At 51.6% G+C, this 24,721-nt stretch overlaps 1 protein-coding gene across 5 annotated transcripts in view; it reads right to left on the reverse strand.

Moving 5' to 3' along the window:
* Nucleotides 1-683: 683 nt before the first annotated feature.
* Nucleotides 684-24,721, reverse strand: part of SSH1 (slingshot protein phosphatase 1) — a 61,962-nt gene continuing 37,924 nt past the window's right edge. For all 5 annotated transcript variants that reach the window (XM_004281375.4, XM_049698605.1, XM_033408578.2 and 2 more), the window contains 9 exons: nucleotides 23,861-23,926; nucleotides 20,888-21,082; nucleotides 19,624-19,717; nucleotides 18,770-18,898; nucleotides 16,312-16,358; nucleotides 14,464-14,610; nucleotides 12,717-12,917; nucleotides 10,090-10,633; nucleotides 684-6,810 (listed from right to left, as the gene is read on the reverse strand). In XM_004281375.4, the coding sequence (XP_004281423.1) occupies nucleotides 5,584-6,810; nucleotides 10,090-10,633; nucleotides 12,717-12,917; nucleotides 14,464-14,610; nucleotides 16,312-16,358; nucleotides 18,770-18,898; nucleotides 19,624-19,717; nucleotides 20,888-21,082; nucleotides 23,861-23,926 (2,650 nt within the window). In that variant the 3' untranslated portion in view covers nucleotides 684-5,583. The remainder of the gene's footprint in view (nucleotides 6,811-10,089; nucleotides 10,634-12,716; nucleotides 12,918-14,463; nucleotides 14,611-16,311; nucleotides 16,359-18,769; nucleotides 18,899-19,623; nucleotides 19,718-20,887; nucleotides 21,083-23,860; nucleotides 23,927-24,721) is intronic.

The raw sequence follows: 24,721 nt of genomic DNA on the forward strand, positions 1-24,721 counted from the left end.
CTCGCGCGTTGGAATGTAATGTGTGGCACCCAAAGGCGGTGAAGAGGGAATGTGAGTCCCATGCTCTTTGCCCTGCGGCACGGCTAGATGCACAGAACTCCAGGAAGGCAGGGTTTTCTGTTGGAAGCAGCCTGACTTGGCTTAGACGCCAAGGGAGGAGAGCCACCAAAAGCTCTGACCTGCCGCGGACTGTGACCTGAGCACGAGATGAGCCTCTGCTGTGTCCAGCGACTGGGATTCCCTGGGGTTCCTGCCTTGGCCGCTAGCCACAGTGAGCTCCCACTGTCCCCTCTCCCGTGTGAGCAGCTAAGGTGGTTCTGTTGAGCACACCTCTAGCTTTAGCGCTTGTGCAGGGAGAGATGCCACCCCAAGTCCAAGTCCCACCCTGGGTGGTGGGGTGGAGGGACGGGACAGGTTTTTTTGGTATACGAGTGACCACCCACAACTGGGCCTGCTCTTCCTTACTGGCGAGATCAGGAGGAAAAAGGATGATTCCTGCAGGAGCTGACCTTCTTCCCCTGGTTCTTTCTTTGGTCTCAACTGTCCAGGTGTTTAGCATGGGGCCCAGCATATGGCAGATGCCCAGTCAAGACCGGCCATCATGATGACGAAGCTGCAACCGAGTCTCCTGGCAAGGGCGGAAGAGGCTGTTGCTTTTTGGCACAAGTTTGCAGGTCATCAGGCATTTATAAAGAAAAAGTTTATTTTCATCACAGGAAGCACACAGACTATATACAGTACACACCAACAGAAGTAAAAAAAAAAAAAAAGTGCATTCTGCATCTTCTACTGCAAATTCACAGTACAAAAGATACTGCCTTTTAAATATATAATATAAAAAAAAACAAGAAGAAAAACAATATAATAAAAAAAAATCATTGATATCATAACACAACACACTGGAACCCACTGGCGGCTTCTGACAACCAAAGGGCAGCCCATCTTGTGGAGCTCCTGATGGCGGTCTGTACCTGCATTTTGTTGCAAAGAGCTCAGGATACCAGTAAAGAGGGAAACAGGGGGGGCCTAGGTGGTAATAAAAACTCTACTGAACAGGAGTACAGTTGCGTGATGGGGGGAACAGGGGAGGGGCTGGGCTGCGGTCCAGGGGGAGCCTGGACCGCGCCACCCCCCCCGGCTGGCCAGCAAACCAATCCCGTTCTTTCCTCGCTTATTACGGACCGGGCCGTGGCTGAAACCGTGCCCGCCTTGCCAACAGAAACCGCCAGCGCCGTTTCTAGCAACGCTCCTGGCCTGGCTGCGGGCAGGTGCGAGAAGCCGCACGACAGACCAGCACAAGCACGGGGCAGGCAAGCTCCAGCCCTAAAAACGCCAACCACCACTGACGAGGCAAAGTATCCAATCACAGAAGGCGAGAGCTTAACGGTTGCCCATAAATACACAGTATTTGTAAACTATTATTAAGGCACTCGATTGTAAAACAATAATTACAGTGTCAGGAAGGAGGCAGGGAGGGAGCGGCCATCTCCGTGAGCAGCGCGGCCGACAGAAAGGACAGCAGAGGACCGGGGGTCTGGTTCTAAGACTCCTGCTAAGAGACCGACACAGGCCGGGGCTGCAGCACCCACTGCAAGACAAAGACGAGGTGGTCACATCCACACCCACCGAGGGCAGCACCGCACTGCGTCGCTCCAGACCGTTCAAGGGGACCCGCTTCATAGCTCGGGTGACACAGTGTGCGTGTATGTGAGGGAGGAGGGATGCACGTGATGCTCTGATTCAAGTGATAGACAGACAGATTCAAATATATATATTTGTGCAGAGTGAACTCATACACATACGTGTTCAACTGCAGAGCAGACAATAAAAAGACCAAGGAGCTGAGCACGGGGGTCCATAAGTACCTTCATTTGGCATGCCGCGTCGGGGAGACGCTGGGGGTGGGACAGCAGCCGGTGACCCTGCACCACACTGTCCCGATGTCACAAATCTCCTGCCCGCCTGGCTCCCCTGCCGGAGGTGAAGGGGCGGCCGTCACTGTGCCGGCCGCGTGGGTGCGGGGAAGCCCTGCCGGGTGGCGAGCCAGAGCAGGGTTCTGGGAAATGTGTTCTGGCACCAAGCGTTTCCAGCCAACAGACAGCAAGTCGCTCTTCGGACACTTTGGGTGAGGTTACTCACATGCTCTCGACTACATGACAGCATTTCCTCTCACTAGGGAGCAGGGGCCCCAGGGGAGCAGGGGATCCATCAGCCTCCTGGGATGGCACCTGTGCACAGTGCCGACGTACAGGGTTGTCCTGACGATGTTAATTCTATGGCCTCTTTGGCTCCATCCCAGGCATCCTCTGGGCTTATCCAGGAGGGAAAAGGCTTTAGAAAGAGCTGGAATGCTTTTTAGCTGGAGAGGGTGGGATGGAGCGGAAGGGAGCTGGACAGAGTAACCTGCTCGCCTGATGGACCGGGTACCTCCACCCAGCAGAGAGCTGTCTGGCAGCCGAGAGGCTGGCACTGGTGCCTGCACTGAGACCAAGGAGGCAGGTGAGACTGGGGGCAAGAACCTTGTTGTCAAGAAGTTCATGGAATGATGCACATTGCTCCAAGGCCCTGAAGTAGCTACAAGGCAAAGACATGGAAATCGGCAAGGTCAGGTCCCGATCAAGGGCAGCACGGTTTCCCCTCTCTCTGTGACCACCTCTCCTCTTCGACACAACAAAACTTGATGAGAAGACCTCCCTGTATCGTTGCAAGAGGAAGACCTAGAGGAGTTCGCTCTAATTTTGGCATGCCACGTGAATGAGAGTGCAAGGGAGGGAAAGGTGAGGTGGAAGAGGAAATGCAGCTGAATTCACAGGGTACTGAGCTTATTTAGAAAGCTTTTGTTCTCGCCTAGTTCGACAAAGGCATTCCACGAAGATGGCGGTCACCAAAATCAGTGACTTTCACAGCATAAACCACTGCCGCCTCCATTCGGAATCTCCCCCATCTGCTAAGCTTACAGGTGAAGCACTGGTCAAGAAGTGGCACAGCTTATGGCTTTTCAGAGACCGGTATGAATCTGTCTTTGCCAAGGTGTCTCCAAGCCTGGGAGAATGCTCTTGTCTTGTTAGTGTAACATTTAAAATAGCAATCTGCCATATGTTTGTGTGCCACTGATCTGGGTCTCAGAGAAGAACCTTCACCCTCTTCTCCAGGCTACAGTGTCATCCATCAATTTTGCTCTGATGATGGGTACCTGGGCCCTGGTCTGTTTAGATACCGATAGACTAGCTCCCGACAGCGAATGGATAACTTTGCCAAAAGCCAGAGACCCACTAGTACTCGTAATCCTCCTCCCACCCTTTAACTGGATAAGAAAAATTATGGCTTTCAAAATTAAGGTCTTCAAAACTGTATCATACCCAGGCATGGTTAAAAAACCAACATAAGCCTGGCATCATCAAATTTAAAGAATTATTTTGACACAAAAGTTGATCCACCACATGAAATTTAATTTGGCAAAACACTGAACCTGATATATATTTTTTGAGACTGTGCTCTTGTTGGCTGAGAGAGAGGAGGAAACCCAACTGGGTTTTCCGCAATAAGTGGATAATCACCTTTTAAGCTGATTTCAGTTGACAGTGGTGGGAAAACAAATTCCGATAGGGTAAAATAACGTATACTTTAATAAAAAAAATAAGGCCAGGGAGAAAAAGTTTCCGGAGAGAGGGTTTTTGCAAAAACTCTACCCACTAGCTGAAATACGGACTAGCCTTCTTCCTGCAGACCCTGCCTGGGCTACTCTTGGGGGCCCGGTTCTGACCAACGTAAGAGGGCGACTCATTTGCCCACGTTTGGAATTTGGCTGGCCCTTGAAGGATTTCTAGTTTCACTGGCCAGGGCTCGGCGAAAGTTTTCTATAAAGAGCCTGATCGCAAGGTAGCTAGCTTAGGCTTTGCAGGCTACATGGTCTCTGTCGCCTATTTGTTAATTTTTTGATAATCCCTTAAAACTATAAAAAACAATCTTAGCTCTTGGGGCCATACACCATGGTTTGCTGACCCCTGAATTAAACTTAACAGACCTCTTCTCTCTCTCCAAAATATTTTAACATCCTGTCTTGCTGGCCAACATCAGAGGAGTCCCTCCACTCAAGATCCTTAGAGGGACTACTCCCAGAGACACTCAGGACCACGCGCTGTCCTGCCCGCTGGGAAGAGCCGCAGAGAAACAGGAAGCAGCGTTCTCACCGCAGGAAGGGGCGACTGTAAACACCTGCCAGGGCTTCCCCCAGTCCCACTTCTCAGAGAAGCTGCTGCTAAGTTGTTCCTTGAGAGTGACTGAGCGTTCCTCACTGCTGAAATCTCCTTTTCCTCCCCAAACGTGAGTACATGTGACCTAATGAACCTGAGTGCTGGGGCTCCTGACGGGGTGACCCACATCTCAGAATCCCCGGCCCCGCCAGACACTTGAGTCCCTACGAACCACAACACGACCGCATTGGGTTCCGCAGCAGATAAGACTCAATGATACTTTGTGGGTCCTTCTCCCCAGATGGGGGACAACTGAAGACTGACCTTTAGCAACAAACTGAGGATCCCACACACATTTCCCCCCACCTCACCCCAGGGCCGGCCAGACACACGTCACTCAGCTGTGACAGCACGCCAGGACAGGCAAGTCAGCTGCTCAGAGGACCTCCACTCACCCTGGAGTTGGTCTGACAGCAGCATTCGCGCCTTCGTGTCACTTTAACTAGCAGTGTTTGGCGCAGGCACCTTAAAAGTCTTAATACTTTTTGGGGTCCTGACAACCGCACAACAGAAAGTTCTCTTTCGGAAAAATCTTTTCTGACACAGCATTTTTCCCTGGAATGAGCCTTGGTCATTATTGGAGTTTAAAAATAAAAAGCAGAGCAGGATCAGAGGTAGGACTTCTATTGCCATCCAGGAGTTTTCCCAGAAGGGCCTGAATGAGCTAGGACACGTGCCGTGGTGGCGATGCCAATGCCACAGCTATTCCTTTGCAGGTTGTGCCGGAGGATGTTTTGTTTTTTGGCTGTGTTGGGTCTTCATTGCTGTGCACGGGATTTCTCTAGTTGTGGCGAGCAGGGGCTGCTCTTCACTGCGGTGAGCGGGCTTCTTATTGTCGTGGCTTCTCTTGTTGCGGAGCGTGAGCTCTATGAGCGCAGGCTCGGTAGTTGTGGCGCATGGGCTTAGTTGCTCTGCGGCATGTGGGGTCTTCCCGGGCCAGGGCTCGAACCCGTGTCCCCTGCATTGGCAGGCGGATTCTTAACCACTGCATCACCAGGGAAGCCCCGTGCCAGAGGATTTTTGATGTGTGTGCATCGCTGTATAAATGCTCTTCTTAACACACGAGAAGCACCCGGAACACCTCATTTGGAGTCAGAGTCTACTGGTCAACAGCTGCTGGTTCCCCCAGGCTACAAAACCAATGCTCCCCTTTCTTCTTGTGCTGTATGTTAGGTATTGTTGTTTCTTCTTCTCCCCTTTGCCGCAAGAGGGGAGGAAAAGTAAGGATAACGCCAATTATTTAAAGGAAATCAAGACAGAAGGGGTGGACCAAAATCCACAGTGAAACTAAAGGAGGGATCACAGAAGTCCAAACGCAGCCAAAGGCGGGTCAGCTTTTGCTCATCCACGAAGGGCTTTTCAAGTTTTCCGGGGCAGATTTCCCTGATGGTTTAGAGGTTGCAGTTGGGTTCCTGGGGGCCACTGGGGGCTCATGCAAGAAGGAAGACTCGCTCAACCTGGCATCCTGGGAGTCAGCCACGGTGGACACGTCGGCCTCACTGGACAGGTCCTCCGTCGAGAGGTTGAGGCTCCCGAGCTTGGCGAGGGAGTGAGAGCGCTTGAGCGGGGACGAGACCGTGAGGCCCGCCAGCCGGAGCCGGGTCTCGATCTCCTGCGTGCGCTGCTTCACCAACCCGGGCTTCCCACGGACGCTGTGGATGCTGTCGCTGCTTGAGCTCCGGGTCAGGTTGGAGCTCATGGAGGATGAGGTCGGGGTGTAGCAGATGGTCTTCAGGAAGTCTTTTGAGAAGTGACTGGTGTGGTCTGGGCGGCAGAGGAAGAGCGGGGGGCTCTTCAGTGGGGCTCCTTCTGACGGAGGGGGGCCAGCCTCGGGCTTCTCGTCGCCCTGGGCCTGGCCAGGCAGAGCCGGGTCCTGGCTCTCCTCGGGGATGCTGGCCTCCAGCCTGCTGGCGGGGCCATCCTTGCAGGGGGCCGCCAGGTCGGCCGGCGTGCCCTTCAGCCTCTCTAGTTCTTTGGTGTGCTTGCGGACCAAGCCCGCCTTCTGCAGCTGGATGATGGATTCCTGGTGCTGCATCAGGTAGCTGTTGGCTGTCGGTTTCTCGGCTTCTTTACTGAACAGGAGCCGCAGGTCCTTGGCTGGCTTCGGATCTTTCTTGGGTGGCGAGTCGTCCTTCGCTACTTCCATGTTGGGAGCGTTCTTAACACAGTGAGAATTCTTCAAAAGGAGGGACTTTGGTAGGACTTTGTGAGTCTCTCTGGAAGGTTCCAAAAGGCTGGCTGGTAGCTCTGGGGCAGCCCCAGCCCCAGGGCTACTGATGTCTGGCCTCCTCGAGCCTGCTGGTGGTAGGCATGGGGGAGTTTCGGTTGGGCCAGAGGACAGTTTCTCTGAAGCTCGGGACCTGCTGGCCACATGGGCCATGGGGGAAGACGTGAGGTGGGGCAGGAAGGTGGGCTGGGTGCAGATGGCGGGAGCACCGGGGTTCTTGCATCGCTCCCCGAAGGCCTCGGGAATCCCGCTGGCTGCAGGGTACATGCAGTCGGCGCAGGATTTGTAGGAAGGCTTCACTTTGTTAAGGATCCCAAAGATCGCATCATGCTGAAAGGGACAAGAACATCGTGAGGGCGTGACGCAAGCCTAAGCCCGAAAAGTACAAGAAGGGCAGGAGGCAGGGCTGGGGCAGGCACTGGGCTGGCAGTGCTCTCACTTCAGCTGGGGCTGGGATACGGCCCTCTCGGAACCCATATGACCGTGACTAATGCAGGTTAGGGATGAGTTAGAGACACTGAATCGAATTCCCGGAAGCTACGAGCCCACAATCCTGGGCAAACCTTCGGCCACATGGCCAGGAGCAGGGCCTCCCAGGGCCTCCCTTCTCAACTCCGCCTCCGCCACTTGCACCAAATGACCCTTTCCAGCCTCTGGTGTTGCCTGGAAACCAGAGTGACTTCGCCTCACCCTTTCCCCTCACAGCCTTGTGAGAATTAGTGAAATAACATTTCTGGCACAGTAACTGTGTCTCCCTTTCAGAAAGGGTCTGGAGTCTGCAGCCTGAAGACAGCACCCTTCCTGTCTGGCACAACAGAGCATGGCTCCAAGGAACGACCATCTAACTGTGCTCTTCACAGAGAGGTGGCCAAAGGCAGAAACGGTGCGGGAAAGACTCTAATACAGACCCAAACACGGGTGCCCGCGACCCCGAGGAGGGAGCCAGGCAGAGGTGGGTTCCATACACCAGTGGAAAGCACGTTTGCACCACTTCCCAAGAAACGCCCTGCCTCTGGTCACTGGGGGTCTCCGCGAGCTCAACGTGGGCCTCTCCATCCCGCCCTCCTCCTGATGGGCAGGCCAAGCCCTCACTCCCTCATGCACCCATCGAAAGGCACCAGGGCTGCTCTTCGGGCCAAGACCCAGCCGAGAACCGCAGAAGTGGAGGCAAGAGGGTGACTCTCTTCCCTCGCGAGCTGTTTCACTGTGAGACTCCTGAGGTGGTTGAAAACCAAGCCTTCTTGGCAAAAGGTTTCTCCCTGCCCCTCTGTCGTGTCAGGGACTCGTACCATCCTGTGTGGCAGCCCGAGGTCCCCGCAAGCTAAGGAGTCAGGGTCCGGTCCAGTCCTGGAGGTGTCAATGGGAAACCCAGCCCCGATTCCTGGAGGCTTGCAAGGGGGCGTGTGGAGAGCGCCTGGTGGGGCAGGTAGGGGGCCAGGTCTCCTGCAGGACCCTATCCTGGTCAGGATTCCTGGGGCTGGTTTCCAGGTCGACCAGTGGGGCTTGGTCACCCCTGTGGTGAGGACCGAACACAGACATTTTCCTGAAGCTTTGACCAAAGTTGTCTATATGTTTGTTTCTTCTAAAACCTTTAGAATCTAACGTTCTAAACCGTGGTAAAATCTACCACGGTGGGAGATTTGAGAGCACCTTTCAGAGCTCATGGGGAGACAAGGGAGGAGGGAATTCATTCATCCAGCTCCTACTTAGGGAGCATGCCTGTCCTGTGCCAGGCCTTGCACTGGGCGCAGGGGCTACGAGCAAGACAGTCCCTGCCCTCCGAGGGCCCTGTCTCTGGATGCCTCCTAAGCTGTGCATTTCACTTCCTGTCCCATCCTCTGAGTCACCCCCATCTCAGAGGCCTGGCTTCCATCTCACCCCATCAGTCTGCCTGCAGACCAATGCCAGAGGGGCCTTGTCACCAACCACCTAACGCCCTCCCGTGCTTCCCAGCACCCTGGGAGGAAACGCGCAGGGCCCTGCCATCATGCCCCACGGCCCCGCGTGCCCGGCCACCTGTCCAACTGCGCCTCAGCCACTGCCCCTCAGCCAGGCCAAGCTTTCCACCCTCAGGGGCCTGGGGCCCAGAAGATTCTCCTCCTGGCTCTCTGCGCGGCCAGCTCCGTCTCATCCCCTCCCCTCCCACCTTACCTGTGTCACCACACCGAGCACCACCTGTATGTTTTGTTACATCCTTACATGTTTACCTCCCATCTCCCTGTAAGACCACGTGTGTTGAACTACCTTACAGCTGTACCCCCTCACCAATCTGGCCCCGGAGTTAATAAACACAACTTGAACAAGTGAATGGATGCCTGTCTCTAGGTCCTATTCCCTAGATAATGTCACCCATCCACACTCTGGCCAGAAAAGGAAGGCTGGGTCCTTCGTTTATCTTCTTATCCAGGCTTCTCTCGTGGTCCCCATTCTACGACTCACAACTACGTCATCTCGGACCAACCGAGGTACCACTGTCCCAGACAGAGAGGTTTTATATCATCTATCTTGATGGGCATTTGCTCTTTAAAGGGAAGGTGAGCGGTGAGGGAAATTCGAGAGTAATTACTATTCAGTTTGGAATCTGGGTCCTGATTTGGAGTACGGGAGATTTAACTTCCCAGTTTTGTTTGCATTATAACGTGATGATGGCGAACTCTCTGTACAAGGGGATGCCTCTATCTGCCTCCCCAGTGCTCTTACTAGAGAATCACAGCTGGCCCAGGGGTGGGTGGTCAGGCCATGGGAAATGAAGCTTCCTGCCCCCGGGCCAGGGCGAGCCAGCAGCAGAGCAGAGGGCAGAACCCAAGACCAGGCAACAGAGGATGTCCCTCCACGAAACCAGCCTCCACGCGTGGGCCACTTGGAGGAGGAAAAAGGCTGGAGGAATTCTTGATTTTCTGAGCAAGTGGCAGGTTGAGGCAAAAGCCCTGTTGCAAATAACCCACCAAGTATGAGAGCTACAAGGGACTGCTGGAGTTAATTAAGCATTAGAGTCTGAGTTGCAAGGCTAGATACTTGATGATGTCGGCTTTTTCAAGGTGGCAGCGGTGTTATGGTTATAGGTTATAAACGGAAGCGTTTGGGATAGAAACGACAGATCTGGGATTTGATTTGTTTCAGGAGAATCCAGGGTATGGGAACGCCAATGGGGGTGAGATGAAAGGAAGAAAAGCCATGCACTGGTCAAGGCTGAAGCTGAGTGATAAGTTATATGTTTTGTGGGGTTTTTTTGGCCATGGCTTGTGGCATGCGGGATCTTAATTCCCTGACCAGGGATCGAACCTGGGCCCCCTGCAGTGGAAGCGTGGAGTCCTAACCACCGGACCGCCAGGAAATTCCCATAAGTTATATGTTTTATGTTTTACATAAGAAAAAAGGAAAGACTTTGAAACTCTGCCTCGGACGTGAATGAGGCACCGGGGTGAAGAGGGCATGGGGGAAGATCACCATTCCCCAGGGGTCCCGGGTCCTCCGTCGTCTACCATCCCCGTCAGCCTGCAGAATCGCACGGAAAGCCACCCACTGAGCTGGCAGAGGCAGCTGTTGCGGGGCTGCCCCCGGGGCAGAAATGGCGTGCGTGCCGCCACCCCCTCGCGGCCCCAGGCCTACCTCGAAGTCGTCCGGGCAGCTCCTCTTGCTGTTGTTGTTATTTAGGTTTTCCCAATTCAGCAGGTTATCGAGCTCAGTAACAGGCTGCCCCCACTTCCCTGCTCCCGGGGCCTCCTCCCTTTCCATCTCCTCCACCTGCGGCGACGCGCCACCCCGGGCGTGGGGGCTCCCAAACTCTGGTTTCTTCTTCACTTCCTTCTCACAGAGTCCAGGACCTCCTGGGGCGTGTCCGGCCGGCTTGGATGCCTCTGCCGGCTGAGCGGCTTCTTCCAGCAGAGCATCCCTCTCCAGGTCCTCCAGGTGGACCCAGCCGCCCGTCTCGTCTCTGGGGCAGTGCAACAGGGGGTCTGAGAGTCGCCGGAGACAGCAGGGGAGAGCGGGTCCCCCCGGGGTCCCGCTGCCCGGGAACCCAGGCTGGGCGGCGGCGTCCAGGCAGGGCGGCTGGGCTTCCGGGCTGCCGTCCAGGGTCTCCGGCAGGAAGTCCCCAGGCCCCGCTGGGTCATCCACAGGCTGCTGGCGCCACAGCTTGTTGTGCCGTTGTTTGCTGGGGAAGGAAGGCAGAGGAAGGTCAGCAGATGCCAGTGCCCAAGGGTCCTGGGGGGAAGGGGGTGGGGAGCCAGCAAGGGGCAGTCCAAGGCCCGGGTGGACACCAGGGCCTCACCTGGGTAAAGCCTCTCTCGGTTCATTGACCCCCAAGAAATTCGAGAATGACGGAAATAGCCTTAGGACCCTAAGTCATCACGGCTCCCGTACATATGGCATCCCGCACGTATGACCCATGTGGGATCACGTAAACAACTTTGTCATGTGATAAGGATATCGCAGACATGGGAAGGGGGTCTGGACCTGGAATCCTATCATGGTCCTAGTGTCCCAGCTCTCCTGGCGAACCTGGTCATGCCACGGATGTTCCGTCTCTGTTTCCCCATCTGTCAAATAAGAAACCCCATCCTCTCCTACTTACGTCGTAGGGAAATAACGCGGATCAAAGTAGAGAGTCGATAAAGACTTATACACACTAACGTGACCATGTAAACATGTAATGCACCTGAATAAAGCTGGGGAGATGCCAGAAAATTGGAAATATTTGTGTAGGTCAGAGAGATTACAGGTCAGTTTTTAAAATAAGTCTTCTAATGCTGTGTTATTACTTTTATGACACATTTCTTAAACGTGAGGGTTAAAAAAAAAAAAGAAGAAAGAGGCTCAGAGTGAAATCAGGTAAGTGAGTCGCCTCCGTTAACCTCAGAGGGTCACCAACATCCAGGGTGGTGACGGTTAAGAGGAGAAAGAAGTAAACATAGAAGGACGTGCAAACTAAGGCTTTGCTGTTGCTCTTCAATGCGAGGGAGCAACACGGTCATTCACGGCCGTCTGCTCTGTGTGCACGTTCCGCGCAAGGCCAAGTGGGCCCGCAGACGGGGCTATAATTCAAGGTCAGTGCCGTGCTGCTGTGAACCTGGCCTGGCAACCCCTGGTGGGCCTGCAAACCCCTGATGGCAGCAAATGACTGAAGGGCTACCGGAGGCGAGAGCAGAATGTGCCCCTTCCTCCTCCCCCGCTGTCCCCCTCGGCCCTGCCTGAGCACCTGTCCAGCTGCTCTCTGGTTGACAGTGAAGGAGTCCAGAGATGTCCGGAGCTGTTCTCCAGACCCGCCAGTTGCTTCCCCAAACGTGGCCAAGAAGCTGGTGGACTTAGCCTGTGGCCTCCTCACAACACCAGGCAGAAACAACCCAGGGAGGCCTTGGACAGATTGAACAGAAAAGGAACAGGGGGAAAGTGAGTCCCTAAGTCCAGCAGCGATCCACCTGGGGTCAGTGGGGGACCCCTCCATGGGGGCAGGATCACCTTGCACGGGAGCCCCAGAGGCTGACAGACCCGGGCGTGCCCCCCGATCCCTGGGCCGCCCACTGGCTGTGTGACATGGCACACCTTAACCTCCAGCGTCAGTTCCTTACTCCCCACAAATGGGGGATCCCCTGTCCTCTGCAGACCTTTTTCACGGTGGGGTGGGTGGGCGGAGGTGGTGGGTAGAGAATTACAAAGCAGCTATGTCATCACTGACCGTGAGCCGGGTCTAGCGAAGCAGCTGCACGGTGCTCGTGGAAATTTTACAACAATCCTATCGGGGGATTAGTTCTTAACTCGGAAGAGGAGACTGAGGCGGGGGTGGGGGGGAAGACTGATGAGCTTCCCCTGAGCTACCAGCTCGTCAGCGGTGGGCCCAGGGCTGCCTCTGCAGTCCCTGGAGCTGCCCTGCGGTGAAGCCTGGCACGGGCTTGGCACAGAGCAGGTGCTCAGGAAATGGGGCAGCCCCGGGCCGAGACTCACACGGAGTCCTGCCTTGGATTAGAAGCCGTGCCCTGCTCCCTCCAACTGCAAAACAGCTTTACGTGCCAACACAATAAGCACAGATCCCTCCTGGAAACCACTAATCAAACCCCAAACAATCGTTGTTTTTCTCAAACCAGCTCCCCCCGACCCCAAGAGGCAGGATTTTGGCTGTGGAAGCCACCGCTGGGCCAAACGGGAGCGCGGCTGGGGCGTGGCCGGCAGCCCCGGCCGGCTGGGCGGCAGGGCTTCTGGGGCTCGGCTCTGCCAATCCTTCTCTGCAGACAGGCACCCACCTGGCGTCCAAGATGCCTTCATACTCAGACAGCTGCCTCATAAAGCCCGCGTTGGGGCGTGTGATGCTGCGTTTCTGCTTCACGTAGTTGTAGGCTTTCTCCAGGGGCCAGCCAAATTCCTTCATCGCGTAGGCTATGACCGTGGAAGCAGAGCGACTGACGCCCATTTTGCAATGTACCAGGCACTTGGAGTGGTTCCTCCTGCAGCCGCGGGGGTGGGGGGCGAAGGCAAAAGTTGATACAACGGCATTCTCTCAGGTCTGGCACAAGGGATCTTTTTTTTTTAAACCCTGAAGTTATCTCATTGCCCAAACCCTCTGAGGTCCTGATGTTTAGGCAGCAGACGTCCACACACCCTCAGTAGGAAATAACTTCACTTCAAAATCAATTAGCATACAATGGGAAATCAAGATCAATCTGGCCTGGCCTGGCCAAGTTTTGCAGGGAGAAAGCTCCCCATTCGGGCGCCTTCCCAGGTGGCTGGGATCGGCCGGGAGACCAGAGCCCATCAGGCATGAAGCAACTGGGCAGCGAAAGGGGTATTTGCACAAGCTACTCACTCAGCTGCTAGAGCAGATGGAGACAGGGAACAGGTTACTGTAGAGAAACAGGGTCAGCGAACTGAAAGCCACCGGGCCCCTGGCAGAGAGAGTGCCTCGGCAGACAGGAGAGTCAAGGAGCCAGCGTGAGCCCGCAGCACTTGACTTGGCCACCAGAGAAAGAAGCCAAAGGAAACAGATGGGCCGATAGGCTTTTAGTAGGGAGACGGTACCAGCCCAGGCGAGGCTGATGTAACAGACATGGCAAGGCCAGGAACACTGTTGCTCTAGCTGTCGCCTGCTCACAAAGGTGAGGGGCACCAGGCTAGGGAGGGCTGCACCCGTGAAAGTTTATTTGTACAGGAGGTAGGCCGGCCAGCCTGCCTGTTTACATTAGAAGCAGCACACCTGCTCGGCGGGAGCAGGCTCATTTCCTATACCCCAAGCTTAAAGTTCATCCTCAAACCTCAGGGGTTTTTTTGGACTGCCAAAGTCTATCCCCCAGGAACCCAGGGGAACTAAGATTTGGTCCTACATCATGGAGCTTTGACCTGGGTGCAAAGCAGAAGAGGAAGTGTCTCTTGAGAGCATCTCAAAGAGTTGTCTCTTTCTGGTCCTGACTTCAGTGAGACAGAGCTGTTCCACAGGAGAATAAGGTGAGGACAAAAGACACGTGACAGCAGTGACAGGCTCGGGGCAGTGGGGACCTCTGATGGTCCATCCCATTCTACGTGAACAGGAGTCACACTAACTCAGGTGGAGGTGGGCCACAGCTCAGGGCATCTGCCCGAGTAGATTTCTGAGTAGATTTCTCCAGGGAAGCAGCCCCAAAGGTGCTCTGAGTCATGTACGATCCGCTCGCCCTCCTCTCTCCTCTGGCTCTGTGACTCCCCATGCACAGAGCTCCCAAGAGTGTCCGCTTGGTACGGGGGCCTTGCCTGCAGCCAGGGCTAATGACGAAACGGGGGTCAAATGTCACGGCAGGTGAAAGAGAACGAGCTCATCTGGGGACCCCTGGAGAAGATCAATGACTTGGCCCTTTCGATGCTTGGGGTCCAGCACTCTAAAACCAGAGGCCCATCAGACGTCACAGGCCCCTCAAGCCAGGAGGCAGCTGTGTCTGGGGTCACCATTAATGTCTGCCCACCCTGCGGCTGCCGGTCAGCTTCTTCCCCAGCCTGGTTTCTCTGACTTCTCCGCCCACTTACTTTGCTTTGTTTATAAAATGGTACGCCTCGTTCCAGTGGGCGAGGAGGTCTGTGGTCTCTTCATCATAGACTCGGATGTTATGATACGCAAATAAGCCAGGGAAAAAATTATCTATTTCTCTAGTGACGTTTAAAATGTAGTCAACACTGCAATGAGAAAAAAAAAAAAAGAACAAATTGGAGAATCAGAACGTGGATCGACAAAAACCAAAGTAACGACAAACTGAGCAGAGAAAAGATTAAATACACATTTATAAAGGGTCTGTGTTTTTATGGCAGGACTTCATAGTGGTGGTCTTTGGGGGTTTTTTTGGTATCTTCTAAATACCCTCTACATGATGAGAATCCATTATATTTACGATAAAAAACAAATTTCTGCCTAAAAAACTTATAAAAAGAAAGCTCCACCCAAAGCATTGCTGAGTAACGTTGATTCTGGAAAGTAATCACACGTATCACCTAAATACACTTCTTAACTCCTTTGAAGTTTCAAAATTCGTAACTATTACGAGTATACAGAGGCTTTTAAAAAAGTAAAATAAAACCAGGGCTTCCCTGGTGGCGCAGTGGTTGAGAATCCGCCTGCCGATGCAGGGGACGCGGGTTCGTGCCCCGGTCCGGGAAGATCCCACATGCCGTGGAGCGGCTGGGCCCGTGAGCCATGGCCGCTGAGCCTGCGCGTCCGGAGCCTGTGCTCGGCAATGGGAGAGGCCACGACAGCGTGAGGCCCGGGACAGGCCACAACAGTGAGAGGCCCGCATACAGCAAAAGAAAAATAAATAAATAAATAAAACCAACGTCTCCACTTTTGAGTAGTTAAAAAGCTGAATATATCCATCCATTTTTTATGTCCTTGGGAACTGCCTTAACTCCTTTTTGAAACAAGGCAGGCTGTAAATAAATAAATAGTTGGGAGGGTCTGCTAACCCAGCTAACTCAGGTTCTATAGTTCTCTAACCTTAATACTTACATTCCTGGAAGACCAATATAACTTCAGGAGTTTGAAAACACCTCAAATAGATTTCATAAGAGCAATACTTATAAATGCTTTGGAAAAAAAAGAAAAACCTTTAAAATCATTTATTTATTCCCAGCAAGATAAAGCATGGACAGCATCACCCTATACTTTAAGATCACTTTCTCTTGAAAGAACACATCTTAACCAGTAGTTCTAAAGATATATTTTAAGATTTTGTTTAGTCTTGACTTTTAAATGCAGTAATTCAAAAATGCCATCATGTCAGACCCACAGGATGGTGATTTTGTGGCTGTGTTGCTTTTTTAAAAAATGTCCAGACATCTGTTCTTGAAGGTCTAGGTTTAAGCATTTTTTATCCCTGCTGCCGAGTCTTTCTCAGATTGAGACAGGCATGTGTTTCTGGCCAACGCTGAGCATTTAGCTGCAAGATTCCCACCAGGCTCAAAAGTACAACCACAGAGAGAACCAGGAGTGGTCCGGGGAGCAGGGTTGCTGACTGGCCCACCGGTAAGTGTGTCCACACTGGTGCTCTCAGCATCTCTGCAGGGCAGGGGGCGGGGGGGGGGGAGCTCGTGGCCACATCAGCACCCAGGCTGTCCTATACTATTTGAGGGTGATTTAGAATCATTCTCCCTGACACACACATTTCTAAACCCCAGTAAAATCTAAAACCCATGAATTATTCAGGAGGTGGCATTCTGAAGCACATCTGTTTAGCTATGCAAATCAGGCTGGCAGCTGCCTTGGAGACTGGGGTGGGCAATTCCAGGCAGGCAGGCAGCGCCAGGGCTCAGCTTCGAATGGACGGCTGAGCTGAGTGTTCCTAAGCTGCCTGGAAGGATGAGGGAAGACAAGGGGAGCAGACTCACCCTGAGCCCTGCAGTTCCTCCAGATTGGATGCATTCCATTCAGAGCCCTGGGGGACAGATCACACAAACCCCCGTGAGTGTCACACGTCAGCCTCAGAGCTGCTTACGGGATGCACGGTGTGCGCTAGCCCTGACGGTGATGGCTATCTCATGGGCCCCTGGACTCAGAGGCCAATAAGAGAGCTGATACAAAGAGGCCGGTATCAGAGCAGGTTCCCCAGGAGTTCGTGGCACTGTCAGGGAAAGGGGCTGGTCGAGGAAACCCTGCCCCCTCTCATCACTCCCTTTCCTAAGACTCCAGCAGGGTCCTGTCACCAGAGGCAGTGACCTCCGACCTCCCACGCGGGAGAGGGCGCTTTCACATACCACTGATTAGAGCAGGAATTGGTTTACCTTTTCTGGGAAGTATTTGGCAATATTAAAAAAGTTCCCACCCTCTGACCTAGAAATTCCACTTACAAAAAGCTACCCCGAGGAAACACCCAGAATTCACAGAGGTATATGTACAAGGATATTTACGGTTATTTATAACAAAACAGCAGAAACCACCCAAAGGTCCACAAGAAGAGATCATATGATGGAGCCGTTAAAATAAATCATACTTTTGGAGGATATTTAATGACACAGGGAAGTACCACATAACGAAAAAAAATTTTTAAAGCACGATACAAAACTATATAATCAAACAGTACAGTTCTTTCCTTTTCTTTCTCTTTCTTTTTTAAGAAGCTATAAATGCATTAAAAAAAAAAAACCCATTAGATAGAAAAACAAACATACCAAAGTGTTACCAGTGACTGCCTCTGGATTTGTGAAATTGAGAATGCTTTTAAATTTTCTTCCTTCAACTTATATTTCCTAACTTTCTGTAACATGTTTTAACTTCATACTTTAAAAAAAACCCAAAACCCCCCATTTCTGAGCACACAGAAGGGAAAAACCAAGAAAAAAACATCACTTTGCTCTTAGGAGATGCAATCGACACAGAGTCACAAACAGCAAAAGCACCCTCTTGGTCTCCCTATAAGCTTCCTTTCCCGAGAGGGTGGACGGCTCCAGATGCAGGGGCCCCGATGGAGCTGGCAGCATGTGGGCACTAGCTGGATTTTCATATTGGAGGGAGAGGCTCAAACATAAAAATTCCTTTAGTATCTCTCATGGAAAAAGTGACATAAAGCACCAAACCACACTGAAAAAATAACAAAAGCTCTGCTAAGCCTGTGAGCATTCTCTTGCTGTGATCACCACCTAGTGGAGAGACGGGCCGAGGCGCCTTCAGTTCTGTGTCCACCAGGGAAAACAATCAACTTCCCAGAGAGGATTTAGAGCCGGGGCTGCTTTCAAGATTCAGGCTTCAAATCCACACATCTATACACATTTAAGTATATATACAGTGAACATTTATAGATCTATGTATATAGATCAATATATATATAAATGCGTTAAATATATATTTAATACGTTAAATATGTACCACGACATACACATTTGGGGAACTACTGATTACTTCCTACAGGCAGAAAACACAGTCGTTCATGCCTTTGGCAGCAAATACACGTCCTCGACTTTCCAAGGATGTGATTCCTGCTCGAACGATGGGTACCATTTTTGAGTGCCTATGGAGACCGCACTCAGTGCTTTAAATATGTACTAACTTAATCCTCATATTCATCCCCTGAGGTACAGGATGAAGGAAAGGAGAGGCCAAGAGACTTGCCCCCGGGCACCTGGCTGGTCAGGCTGGGGAGTGGGAACCTGCTGGGTGGGTCCGATTTCCATCGCACCGTGCTGCCTCACTAACTAGTAGCGTGCCTTCCTCTATAACCCCCTGACTTTGAAAACTTGCCAGCTGCCTTCTATGGAGACTTACGGCTTTAAGAAAATCTGACTGAGGGACGGAGTGAAGAGAGGGATGTGCAGGCCCCGCCAGCCGTGTCAGCAGGGCCTGCTGCCTCCACGGGCCCTGGGAGCAGGGCAGGGGGCAGCTTGGGGACAAGCGGGGGTGTGGGGGAGGGATGCTGCGTTTCAGGCGTTTGGTCTGTCTCCTCTGCTGTTTCTCATGTCTCGGGACGAGGAGGCATAATTCTGGGGTTAGGCGTGGGTGTTCCCTTTAGTAACTGGGGTTTTTTTAGTTCGCAGACCATCTGGAGGGGGTTTCTGTTAGTGACCGATGAAGGTGGAGGGTGGTGTGCATCTGAAAATGGTTGCCAGCCAGAGAGCTTTCAAACAACTCCCCGCAGCTCAGCTGGGAGCTGCGGTGCAAACATCTGGCTCTCGAGAAAACCCGTAGGCTGCAGGCCAGAGAAAAGGGGTCAAGAGGGGAGTTCCCGTAAAAGTCAGGACGGAGGCTCCAGGAACTCAAGTTTCTCCCCCTCTATGACTTGCTGCAAACTCCAAACAAATCAAGGTCTGATTTACGTTTCCCAAACCAGACCCTGCCGTGCGCTGTGCCTCTTACGAGATAAAGGTGGTCGAAGATGAGGGAGGGCTTGTCCATCTGTCCCAAGATAAGGAGCATCTCGTTGTCTATGAATTCCTTGAATTCTTTCAAGTTACAGTTCATCTGTTTCTCTAATTCATTACGGATCTGCGGAGTGGAAAATATTAGGAAAGGGGGTTTGTTTAAAAAAAACAAAAACAAAAAACAGTTTCTCCAAAGAAGTAATAAAGTCACAACATGAACTATGACTGTTTTCAAAAGTGTTTTTTGGGCTTTTTTCAGAGTAAGCACATGTGCACTTAAACACGCTGCACACACGCGTGGGTGGTGGGAATGCAGGCTACTCGGCCTCAATGTGAACCTGACTATGGGACGTTTATTATTTGAAAGAAGGAATTTGATTCCCTTGGGATCTTTTCTACTGAGTTGAAAAAACTTACGCTTTTCCAGTTATCAAATCTATCATCGTGAAAACGTAAAATCCATTTCACCTTGCTTTGGAAGGTATCACGATAGGGTTTATTATGTATTAATTCACAAAAAGATTGTACATGACTTTTATAAATGGCAATTTCAACCTCTTAGATCTACTTAGTTTAAGCTGTGACTACAATTCATTGCATTCCTTGGACAAAGGGCAACAGAAAAAAGAAAAAAGTAATCGAGAAAAACATTAAAAGGCAGTTTCATCTTGCTTTGGAAGGTATCACAATAGGATTTTTTTACATGCACTAATTAATAAAGAGATTGTATATGGCTTTTTAAAAAGGCAACTTCAACCTCTTAGATCTACCCGACCTAGGCTGCGCTAGGGCAACAGGACACAGGGATGCCCATGACCTCCGGCCCACCCAGCAGGGAAGCGCTCTTACTTCCTTGGACGTCACGTTCTCCAGGTCCTGACTCATCATGATGCTCCGGAGTTTGGCTTTGATGAGACGCTCCGTCCTCTCCCCTTCAGTTGGCCTGGAGAGAAATCACATTCAGGAAAGCGCAGAGCCATGGGAAGCCACATGAAGCCACGGGAAGCCTGCGGTCGGCGTTCACAGAAACCCCAGCTGCTCCCGGGCTACACGGAACACGGCTTGGGCACGTTCTCAGCAAGAAGGGGAGAGGGACAGGGAAGTCGCCCAGGGGCCACCAAAGAGGACGGCAGACCAAGGGGGCAAACAGTGGTTGGGAAGCGGACTCGTCCTGCGGGTCTGGAGAGCCTCAGCCTCTCAGGGCCGGATGCTGGAACTGCCATGCGACATCCCCATGGCCCAGACCCCCTAGACTCTGCTGAGGACATCACTGTGTCTTCAGGTAGCCCATGGCCCCAGCTGCATCCGGCTCCTGTTACCTCCTTACACGCTTACACGGAACCAAAATCTATGTGTTTCCCTGCAACTTCTACGCATCAGCCTGGTTCTAACCCTGGGGCCACACGGACCGCGACAATCCTTCTTGTACGTCACGCCCCTTCATATGTTCAAAGGCATGTATCCTATCCAATGCTCTCGTAGTTTCCTTGAGGCCTCATACTACGTGGCTCCCGGTCCTCCCCACATTCAGGGGGTCCCCCTCGGTCCACAGCCTTCCTACATGTGGTGTCCCCAAGGAACATGATGCTCTGGGGAGGAGGGTCCCAACCAGGAGAGAAGGAGAGAGCGGCTCCCTCCTTCTGGAACTAGAGTTAATGGAGCGTGGCCTCGGGCCACGTGGGGCAGCGCTGCTGCCTCAGAGCCGGCCGCCCTCGGCCTGCCTTCGTGCAGTTGTGTTTTGGGACCCAAGGAACCGGATATCACATTCATCACACTCTTATAAGCAGAGTAAGAGGCTTTGGAAATCAAGACTTTGGACCTGAGGAGGAGGGACCAGGGCACCGGTACAGGGAAGCTGATGAACGTTACGGAGCTGCTCCCCAGAAATGCATTCACACCCGAATTTGTCTATCATTTTAAAAGGCGGTGGGGGGGGGCGGTGGTCAGACCCTTCCCCAGCCAAAGACACCCACGGGCTGCAGGTCAGGAACCCCTGCGTGGGATGCTGGTTCTGGGAGACAATGGGGCTGTGACACCATGCAGACTCGGGGTCAGGGGGCAGGCTCGGGGTTGGGGACCGGGACGGGGACGGAGGCTCCGCACTCGCACTCACTTGTCCGCGAACAGGGCAGGGGAGTCGGGCCTCGTGGACTCCAGGTCCTGCATGGCGTTCCACTCGTTGATGCAGCTCTGCTCGGAGCCAATGCAGCTCTCGTAGTAGGAGGCCCAGAGCAGCGCCACGCCCCCGGGGAAGTAGTTGTGCCTGCGTGCCACCTCGCAGGCCTTGTGGAGGACCTGCAGGGCAGACCTGGGGTGAGGAGGGGAAGAGGGTCAGGCCCGGGAGGCACGAGGGGAGCTGGGCTGGAGTCGCTCTTACATCTGAGGTTACGAGGGGGACACGTGGCCGCCAGGTACCACCGCGGGTCTCTGGGACACAGGCACCGACCCCAAGAGCAGAGACGGCGCCTGTCACCATCCCCAACGAGGAAACGACAAAACTTTCTAACTCTCCCAATCGGGCAGGCTCCCAGGTCACTTTATATCCGCCAATGAACTCCCAGGAACTGAGATTCACTTCTGAGGCTGTGGTTACCTTGAATGTGGGAACCACAATGCAGCCAAGCAGCTAGAAGGAAAGCATCCTCAACATGCAGCAGAGATATGTGACTGCATTCCCAGTCACTTAATTTCTAGCTCCCTCCCATCAATGTTATAACAGCTTAGATGCTTAGATTGCGTAAGGAAATGAGACACTCACAAGAACTAACTGCAGAAGAAGTTCTGGGAGGCAGAGTCGGGCAGGAGAAACAGTACTGAAAACGTATACATTGGTAACAGCTAATTTACTTATCCTTTGTTTACTTCTTTTTACAAAAATATGGGCTGAGTATTTCTCAGTGAATGGGGTGAATCTGGTATCAGTGAAGGGTGGACGAGCGAGGCCTTGGATGGAGAAGTTATCAGAGAACCAATGGCTCAACCATGGCGTAAAAACCACTGCAACCCACTTCACTTTCCCCAGTGGTCCACATCTGTCCTAGCTCTAGACTGGGGGAGGGAAGAAACTTGAGCTGAATATTTACGAAATTTTATGCTCGTTCTGAAGTTTTGGAAAAACCCATGGGCCTGTTTTTTGACTCGCTCGTAGAGAAAGAGATAACAAATTATCCAGGGCCATAAAGGAACATCTGGGACGTCTAGAGAACGATGAGTTCGTGATTTCCCCCCAAATGATCCTGAACTGACTGCAGGAACAGAAGACGTAAAAACGAAGCAACGATGTTAGCGCGTGGCCCATGGGAGGATCCTGCATCACTCTCACTGTTCTGGAGAAAAGAGTAATTATTTTGAAACACAGGGCAGAATTCTTCTCATCAGAGGCCACCGGCTTTCTCCTGAGTCTTTTCCAGATTATCTGAGGGAGACTGCTGTGTGGAGTCCGCTGTATGAGTGGTCTGTGCGGCCCTCCAAGGATGAGGAGGCTCTAGAGTGTGTATCGGGTTCAGAGAAGGTCTGGAAGTTGAACGCAGTCTTCACCCACAGCTACCTCACCCCCCATGCAGGTGTCCAGGGAGGCCCTACCCTGCCCTGGCCCCTGCACCCTGCAGTAGGTATCCCACAGCCCGGCACCCACCCCTCAGTATAACATAGGACTCTGCTCTGGGTTTATGGCCACCTCCCTCACCAGACTTTAAACTCCAGGAGGACAGGAATTATGTCCGTTTTATGCCTCCGCAGATGCTCAGTGCCTAGCAGAGCATTGCTGTTGCCCTCATGGAGCAAACTGATCACCCTCGGTGTGCCAGGGACAAGGGACCAGTGAATTTATGCTAAAATGACATTTTGTCAGCAGGGACGGCAGAAACATAAAAACAAGGTACCTCCAACAACAAAAAGACCAAACAACCCAATTAAGAGCTGGCCAAAGGACTTGCATAGACATTTCTTCAAAGAAGATATACAAAATGGCCAATCAGCACACGAAAAGATGCTCAAGGCTAATTAATTAGGGAAATGAAAACCAAAACCATGAGATACCACTTCATACCCATAAGGATGGCTATTATGAAAAAAAAAGCAAAGAGTAACAAGTGTTGACTAGAATGTGGAGAAACTGGAACCCCTGTGCATTGCTGGCGGGAATGTAAAATGGTGCAGCTGCTACAGAAAACAGTCTGGTGGTCCCTCGAAAGGTTAGACACAAAATTACCACATGATCTAGAAATTCCAAAAGATCTGAAAGCAGGGACTCAATCAGATACTCTGTCCACCAATGTTCACAGCAGCTCTATTCATAGTCGCCAAAAGGTAGAAATAACCCAAATGTCCATCAGGAGATGAATGGATAAAAGCAGTACATCCTTACAATAAATGTATTGTTCAGCCTTAAGAAGGAATGAAGTATTAAACACGGATGAACCCTGAAAGCATTATGCTAAGTGATAGAAGCCAGATACCGAAGGGCCAATACTGTATGATTCCACTTATATGAGGGACCTAGAATAGGCAAAGTCATAGGGAGAGAGTAGAAGAGAGGTTACCAGGGGCTGGGGGAGGGGGCAATAGGGAATTACTGTTTAATAAGTACAGAGTTTCTGTCTGGAATGATGAAAAAGTTCTGGAAATGGATAGTGGTGATGGTGTACAATACTGTGAATGTACTTAATATCACTGAATTGTGTCCTTAAAATGGTAAATTTTGTTATTTATATAACATAATTTATAATAATTTTATATATTTATATATTTATATAACATAATATATAATTTATAAATTTATATTTATATATTATTATTATATTTATATATTATATATAAATATATATATTATTATTATATTATATATATTATTGTTATTTATATATAAATAATAATTTATAAATTTATAATATATAAATATAATATAATATATAAATAATTTATTTATATATATAATATATAATATAATAATATACATATTTTTTGCCACACACACACAAAATAAACATACCTAAATGTGCTTCTAAGTAGGTGGGGTTTTTTTTATTTGTGCTGTCAGCTAGGGAAGTATTTCTAAGGAGTTAAAAGTCCCTAAAACCACACTTACCACATGGCCTGGACAGACACGGGCTTGAAGATGTGCATCCTTCCTGCCGTGCTGACGCTGAATCCACTGAGAATGAAAAACAAAGGACAGTGTGGTGAGAAGTCAGACCCTCCGACCACATCCCTGCCAGACGGCGGGGGGGACAGCCCATCGTGGACACCCTGAGGACAAGTGCGTCTCACGCTGTGTGATGAGGGACCACAGGCCACAGAGACAAGGGCAAATGCCAAAAGCCAAAAGCCAAAAAAAAAAAAGATAGGTTCTTAAATCCGGAAGACTGGCTTTTAACCCAGCAATACAAAGTCAGCCCAAAACTAAAAGCCCAGCAAAGGGTGTGAGGCAGCAGCGGCACTGGACACCATCTTGCTTCACCTGCCTGCACTGTCCCACCCCGCCCCCTACCTCCTGTCCCCCACACTCCATCTGTGTCTTTTATACTTGCATAAGAAATACATTAGTGGAAGACAGAAGTTTAAAAAGGAAAAATGTAAACCGTAAGCCCATGTCGTCAATAAATCTAATTTTTATCTTTCCCTCTCAGTTCTATCTACAAGGCAACATAACTTCTACTGTTGGAATTCAAGTAGAGATAATTTCCTCTCCTGCTTCTTCCTACTCGTGACAGTACCTGAGTATTTCCCCCCAGAATCCGGACGGCCCCCTGGCCCTGGTCTACCTGCCCAGGCCCACCTGGAGGATTCCTCCTCTGCAGCCCCCCAAATGGCATCTCAAACACTGTTGCACCTGCTGGTTGTGTGTCTTCCCTGCAGCCCTCAAAGACTTGGCGCTCCTGCTGCATCATATTCATCTGCGAACTTGCAGGGACCAGCCCATGGAGGGCACACAGCGAGTGTTCATTTA

Source organism: Orcinus orca, chromosome 15 (assembly GCF_937001465.1).
Source record: "Orcinus orca chromosome 15, mOrcOrc1.1, whole genome shotgun sequence".
Lineage (NCBI taxonomy): Eukaryota > Metazoa > Chordata > Mammalia > Artiodactyla > Delphinidae > Orcinus > Orcinus orca.